A 7,447-nucleotide genomic window follows, 5' to 3' on the forward strand; every position below is an offset into this window, starting at 1 on the left:
GGTATGTTCCCTCCAGTCCAATTCCCTCTAGGACTTTGAACATAAATGCATGTTGAATTTTGTCAAAGGCCTTCTCTGCATCTATTGAGATGACCATGTGGCTCTTGTCTTTGAGCCCATTTATATGACTTATGACGTTTATTGACTTACGTATATTGAACCGTCCCTGCATCTCTGGGATAAAGCTGACTTGATCATGGTAGAGCTCAGAAGGTTTTAATAGGTAATTAATTCTTCTAGTTTTTACACTCAGTAAACCAAAAACATTAAGCATACTCTTCATTCATATTTAAAAAAAAAGTCAAATACAGCCAGGCATAGTGGCACATGCCTTTAATCCCAGCACTTGGGAGGCCAGCTGGGGTTACAGGGGGTATAGGGGGGCCCTGTCTGAAAATGCCCCCTCCCCCCAAAAATCAAAAAGTCAGGCGTGGAGGCCCTGGCCTTTAATCCCAGCATTTGGGAGACAGAGGCAGGCAGATCTCTGGAATTCAAGTCCAGCCTGGTTTATACAGCAAATTCCAGGTCAGCTGGGGTTACAGGAAGAGTGTCTCAAAAAAGACCAAGAACAGAAACAAAACAAAACAAAGAGTCAAATACAATTCTCCAGATGTATTTTGGTTTGAAAAAAAAAAAAATTTCCAGTATCACATGGAGTGACAGTGCTCAAAACGGATTCTATATTGTATAACGGTAGTGACATGGAAATCTATCTTTCCAACTGTCAGTTTAACAAACAAACAAACAGCCTTTAATCCAAGCACTTGGGAGGCAGAGGCAGATGGATCTCTGTGAGTTCAAGGCCAGCCTGGTCTACATAGTGAGTTCCAGGACAGCTGGGGCTACAGGAAGAACGTCTCAAAAAGATAGATAAATAAGTAAATAAATAAATAAATAAACAAAAAAAAATAAAAAACAAACAAAACAATATACCAATACAAAATATCAGGCTGTATACTAATTCTACACTGTAAGTTGTTATTTTTGTTTTTAATAAATATTCTCTCTCTCTCTCTCTCTCTCTCTCTCTCTCTCTCTCTCTGTGTTTCTTTAGAGTCTCACTATATAGCCCTCACTGGCATCTTATTCAGAAATCCACCTGCCTCTGCATCCTGAGTGTTATACTTTCAATTTCTTTTAGAATTTTGAAGGTAGTTTCTTTTTGAACTAGCTGGTGAACAGACTTCTAAGCAAAAGGGAAACTACTTCAAATCTAGAATCCACAACAGTACATATGAATAAATTTGTCATAGTTATTTAATACAGTATCTTTTTAAAAAAATTTTTTACATTTATTTAATTTTGTGTATATGTGTACACACACATGTGCACGCCACAGCACATGTGGAGGACAGAAAACAACTTAAGGGAGTCAGTTCTCTTATTCATTTATTTATTTATTTTATTTATTTTGGTCTTTTTGAGACAGGGTTTCCCTGTAGCCCCAGCTGGCCCGGAACTCACTTGTAGACCAGGCTGGCCTTGAACTCACAGAGATCTGCCTGCCTCTGCCTCCCAAGTGCTGAGATTAAAGATGTGTGCCACCATGCCTGGCTAGTTCTCTCCTTCTACCATGTGGGTTCCAGGGATCAAACAGGCCATCCAACTTGGTGGCTAGTGCCCTCCCCACTGAACCATCTCAGCAGTTCTCTGGAATAGCTGTTCTTTGACATTTTTAATTTATTTTATTTTTGTTGCAAGTTCATTTGGCTTCTTGTAAAAGTAAACTACAAGAATCATGACACAGATAATTATGTCCTTCAATCCAAACAAAGTAGGCCTTAAAAGAGAATTAGGAACAAAGAGAAACAGTACACAAAAATCAGTTAAAAGGTAGCTCCTAAAAGGGTAACAAAAAGATAGAAAGGAAACATAGGAAAGAGATACACTATATAGACACTTCTCACTAAGAAGAGAGAAGAGTATTGTTGAGAGTTAAGTAGAAATTTGTAGATGCCTAAGACAAAGCCAGCACTAATAAAATATGAATTCCCAAGAAGATAAATGTGGGAGGTTAGAACTACAGACATGACATAAAACAACTTAGATATAAATAGGCAATACAGTTCTTTAGATACTATCCCAGTGAAATGATAGTACTTTGATTGGTTTGCTTTATTTTATACTTTGGGTTTTGTTGTTCATTTTCTACTTGGCTCTGTAATAGAATGAGTTAATTTATTTTGTTAATCAAAAATTAATAAAATATTCTACATGAAAATAAAGTTTTACCAATAAAAGAAAATCAAGTGAACTCACACTGCTTTTCTTTGCCATTTCAAAATGAAAAAGCACACCAGCTTTAAAAAGGCATAGCAGCCATACTTTGAACAATGAGGCATGAACCTCACCCTACATCACCAGCTCCCAAATTAAATGCTGACTTTGTCCAAATGAGGAAACACTGTGTCTATCATTAGCAAACAACAGTGTTCTATATGAGAACACAGAAGTGAATTCCTTCAACATAGTAGAAACACTTCTAATGAGGCAGCACTATCTAAGAACAGCATACAACATTGGCTTACAGATTTGTACTTCATGTTGTTCCACTGGCAGATGTCCTCACTCTTCAAAGCACAGGGAGCTGCTACTTCAGACTGAGCCCAGCATTTCAAAACTGGGAACTCTGAGAAAAGGGGCAAAAGAAGGTCAGAAAACCTGCATTTGGACTCAAGGCTGTAGCTTGTACTGTACCTCAACAGAAATCTTCCATGCTAGGATATGAAAACTCAAACATTTTAAAACACAATTCACATGTTTTGGACCCATCTATCACATGCTGTCATTTTAGCATCCTTTTTAATGTGGATGTCTAGGAAATACAAAGTTACAGCGGTAATCACAGAACTTGAACATGATTTCTTAACAAAATCTTAAATATACACTATTACCCCCTTTTAAGTATCGCTTCACAAGAAAAAAAAGTATCATTTCAGAAACATGATCTGAAGTTATCTGAAATATATTCAGAAAAGTGAGCACATCTTCAGTACACAGCTTGATAAAAATCTCAACATCATGTTTACCCATATAAAGATCATGCAGATCAAAACAAAACAGATTCCCAGTGTCCTCTCAAGGGAGGCACTTTGCCAGAGGTGGTGGCACTCAGGAGGCAGAGACAGGTAGGTCTCTGTGAGATAGAGATCAGCATGGTCTACATAGTGAGTTCCAGGTCAGCTAGGGCTACAGAGAGTCTCTGTCTCAAAAAACAAACAATAAAAATAGAGGTACTTTCAAAACTTTATTTAGGGTAAAAAAAAAAAAAAAAAGTTATCATTAGTAGAAACAAAATTAGGCTAGATAAAGAAAGCTAATAGTGCCAAAGACTAACTTTTTTGTGACAGACGGTTTGATAATGACAAATATGATTAAAAAATTCCTACCTGCTAGTTATTAGCAACAATACTGTTAGCTTTTCTAAGTCAACCCAAATTGAAGAAATAAATCAAAATCTGATTGTTTTTATTTTGAGAGAGGGTCTCACTATGCAGACTAGGCTTGCCTCAAACTCAAAGATCCACCTGCCCCTGCATGATACCTGGATGAAAAAGCTTCTTAAATTAAAGAAGCAGCTTTGCTTCTGAGAAAATGTGAAGAAATAATGAAAGTCTAGGATTTTTGTTTCTCTTTTCTTATTTTTTGAGGCAAGGTTTCATGTATCCTAAATTGACCTTGAACTCTATGCAGCCAAAGATTGCTTTCAACCTCTGATCCTTCTGCTTCCACATTCAAGTTCTGGATGACAAGTATAGTATACACATGGCTTCACCCCTACCTACTTACCTACCTCTTGTGGGTTTTTTGTTTTTGATCTTTTTGAGACAGATCTCCCTGTAGCCCCAGCTGGCCTAGAACTGGCTATGTAGACCAGGCTGGCCTTGAACTCACAAAGATCCCCTGCCCTCTGTTTCCCATGCCTGGTGTACACCTTGTGTTTTTGAGACAGGATCTCACTATAGAGTCTAGACTGGCTTCAAACCCTAATCTTTCTAACTTCAACCTCTAGAGTGCTGGGATGACAGGTTATATACCACCAAGTCCAGAAAGAATAGTTTTTATTTATATTATTATTGTTTATTTATTTTTGTTGTATGAGTGTACTGCCTGCATGTATATAAGTGCACCCATGTCGTGTAATGTCCAAGCAGGTCAGAAGAGGGCATTATGGATGTTAGATGAGATGTGATGAGAGTGAACTAGAGTTATGGATGGTTGTTAGCCACCATGTGGGTGCTGGGAATTGAAACCAGGTCCTCTGCAAGAGCAGGCAATGAATGCCCTTAACTGCTAAGCCATCTCTTCAGCCCACAAATAGTTTTTAAATTTACACAAATCTCCATATAAAAACAGAACAATTGTAGAGCTTATGGACAAAGTGTGCAACTAAAGTAGGTGATCAAGTATCCTGTCCTCTTGGAACACAGCACAGGTGAGAAGAAACAAAAATACCTTTAAAATCACTGAGTCTTGAGCCAGGCATGGTGGCGCGCACCTTTAATCCCAGCACTTGGGAGGCAGAAGCAGGCAAATCTTTGTGAGTCTGAGGCCAGCCTGGTCTATATAGTGAGTTCCAGGAAAGCTGGGGCTACAGGGAGACCCTGTCTCAAAAAGACAAAAACAAAAACAAAAACAAAAAAACCTCAAAAAACCCCAGTAAGTCCTGCAAAGCCAGGACTAATCAGAATGCAGCAAAGAGGCAATGTGAGTCACTACAAAGGGAGTCACCACAAAGGGAGTCACCAATGGTGATGGGTGGCACATGCCTGCAGTCTCATTCCTTAAGAACCCAAGGCAAGAAGAGCAAAACATTAAGGCCAGCCTGAGCTACAAAGAAAGTTTAAGGCCAGTCTGGCTGACATAACAAGATCCCAATTCCCCAAGAAACAACCAGGTATTATACATCTACTGTTTTTTGGTGGGTTTTTTGTTTTTGTTTTTTGGTCTTTTTGAGACAGAGTTTCTCTGTAGCTCCAGCTGTCCTGGAACTCACTATGTAGACCAGGCTGGCCTTGAACTCAGGGAGCCACCTGCCTCTGCCTCCCAAGTGCTGGGATTAAAGATATGTGCCACCATGCCCAGCACACATTTTCTTTTAAAAGAACACAGTCCTCCCTATGGTCTTGTCAGAAGAATCAAACCTGAACCAATCTGATCATACCCTCTGGAGTTGGCTACTATTTCCAGGAAATAAAGAATTACAGGAACAAGAACTATAGCAGGAGTATAATCAGAAATAACCCAACCATAAGAAAGAAACCCTGGCTGGGGGTGGTGGTGCACACCTTTAATCCCAGCACTTGGGAGGCAGAGGCAGGCAGATCTCTGTGAGTCAAGGCCAGCCTGGTCTAGGTAGTGAGTTCCAGGACAGCTGGGGCTACAGGGAGACCCTGTCTCAAAAAGACCGAAAAAAAAAAAAAAAAAAAGAAAGAAACCCTAAGGTCAAATGGCCCACGACCTTCTTGTACACTAAAGAAACAACAGGTTTTATTGACAAGACTAAATTATAGTACTTAAGAATCTTGTCCATTAAGAAGTGAGGGCCAGGGCTCAGAGATGACTTCAGCAGTTAAGAATGCTTCTCTGCCGGGTGTGGTGGCACATGCCTTTAATCCCAGCACTTGGGAGGCAGAGGCAGGCAGATCTCTGTGAGTTCAAGGCCAGCCTGGTCTACACAGTGAGTTCCAGGACAGCTGGGGCCACTGGGAGACCCTGTCTCAAAAAGACAAAAAAAAAAAGATTTATTAAGAATGCTTCTCTGGAAGAGAACCTGAGTTCAGTTCCCAGCTCCCACATCAGTTGGCTCACAACTTCCTGTAACACCAGCTCTGGGGAATCCAGCCCTCTCTTCTGGCCTCTGCAGGCATTGCACTCACATGCACATATTCCCTCCACCCACCCACCCCAACACATAATTATAAATTTAAAAAAAATTTTTAAGGCTGGGCATGGTGGCATATGTCTTTAGTCTCAGCACTCAGGAGGCAGAGGCAGGCGGATCTCTGTGAGTTCAAGACCAGCCTGGTCTACATAGCCAGTTCCAGGACAGCTGGGGCTACAGGGAGACCCTGTCTCAAAAATACCTAAAACCAAAAATTTTTTAAAGGAAGTGAGATTAAAATTTGTAAACTGAGTCAGTCTTAGAAGGGAAGGAGACTATGATTGGGACAAGACATGTGGAATAGTTGCTAGTGTGGCTGACAAAGTTTTCTTTTTTAAAAATGTTTTTATTACATTTTACTTATTAGTGTATATGTGTATGGATTTGCACATGGCACCACAGGCATGTGGCAGTCACAGGTCAACGTGGGAGCTGGTTCCTTCCTTCCATTACAGGGGTCCTAGGGATCAAACTCAGGTGATCAGGCTTAGCAGTAAGTGCCTTAACTCATTGAGCCATTTTACCAGTTCTATTTCTCAACCTAGGTGACACGTAATAGGTATCTGCCTTGCAACAATTCATTAAACTATGTGTGTATATGGTTTTTCTACATGTGTACTTTGTATCACAATCAAAAAGCTGAAAGGAAGATGCTTTTGTTATTCCTTGACTGAAGACCTGCCACCACAATGCTACTCTTATTTTCAACCCTCAGAAAACCTGCAACCCTCACCTTCATCACAGTACATCAATAAATCTGGGTTGTTGACCACAATAAGTGTGTGTCCATCTTTCCTATGTGGCCGGTGATAGCGATAGTGCACGGGCAAAAAGGCTTGGAAGCAATCAATGCACTGTGCATCTTGTCTGGCATAAATGAGAACTTCAGATTCTTTGGACAAATAGTTGGGAGCTTCTATATTAAAACTTTCTGATACCATCACTGCCTGTTGAAGAGAAAACAAGTATTAATCAAGAAGAATATATGAATGAAAAAAAAAGACCCAAGTAAAACCAGAAGATTTCTGTACAATCATGCAGAAGCATCAGATTTGTTCCCTTTACATACAAAAGCCATTTTTATTCCCCTTTCATCCTCAATTGTATGTGGGAAACAAGGGATGTGACCAATGAATAACAAAAGTAAATGGGGAAATTATATTCTCAAGTGCCAAATTTCCCCATAATAAAAATTACTTCTGGAAATGTCTTTAATTAACCTCTGCTTAACCGAAAAAACAGGTACCCCCAAAAGTGAAACTGTATTATTCAATACACAGTATTATTCAATACACCTCAATTTGTATTCAGTAAAAATGACTAGCATCATTCTGGTCATTTCCTGTTCTTTAGTGAAGCAAGTAAAATGGTAGTAAGATAGAGCACGGGGCAGGAAGTCATACAGATTCAGCAACTTTCTACAGTGGTTATACAAAGGTCATGAATATATAGCAAACAATTTTATTTTATTTTATTTTTTTGTCCTTTTGAAGCAGGGTCTCCCTGTAGCCCCAGCTGTCCTGGAACTCACCATGTAGACCAGGCTGGCCTTAAACTCACAGA

The 7,447-nt window shown here is 39.7% G+C and overlaps 1 protein-coding gene across 1 annotated transcript in view; it reads right to left on the reverse strand.

Moving 5' to 3' along the window:
- Pigx (phosphatidylinositol glycan anchor biosynthesis class X) overlaps positions 1-7,447 on the reverse strand; it is a 32,190-nt gene that overhangs the window by 9,551 nt on the left and 15,192 nt on the right. Inside the window, exons 5-6 of the mRNA XM_029566172.1 lie at positions 6,618-6,831; positions 2,529-2,629 (exon numbers count right to left, since the gene is read on the reverse strand). Coding sequence (XP_029422032.1) covers positions 2,529-2,629; positions 6,618-6,831 — 315 coding nt within the window. The remainder of the gene's footprint in view (positions 1-2,528; positions 2,630-6,617; positions 6,832-7,447) is intronic.

The sequence above is a fragment of the Nannospalax galili genome, unplaced genomic scaffold, assembly GCF_000622305.1.
Source record: "Nannospalax galili isolate Female #2095 unplaced genomic scaffold, S.galili_v1.0 scaffold598, whole genome shotgun sequence".
Lineage (NCBI taxonomy): Eukaryota > Metazoa > Chordata > Mammalia > Rodentia > Spalacidae > Nannospalax > Nannospalax galili.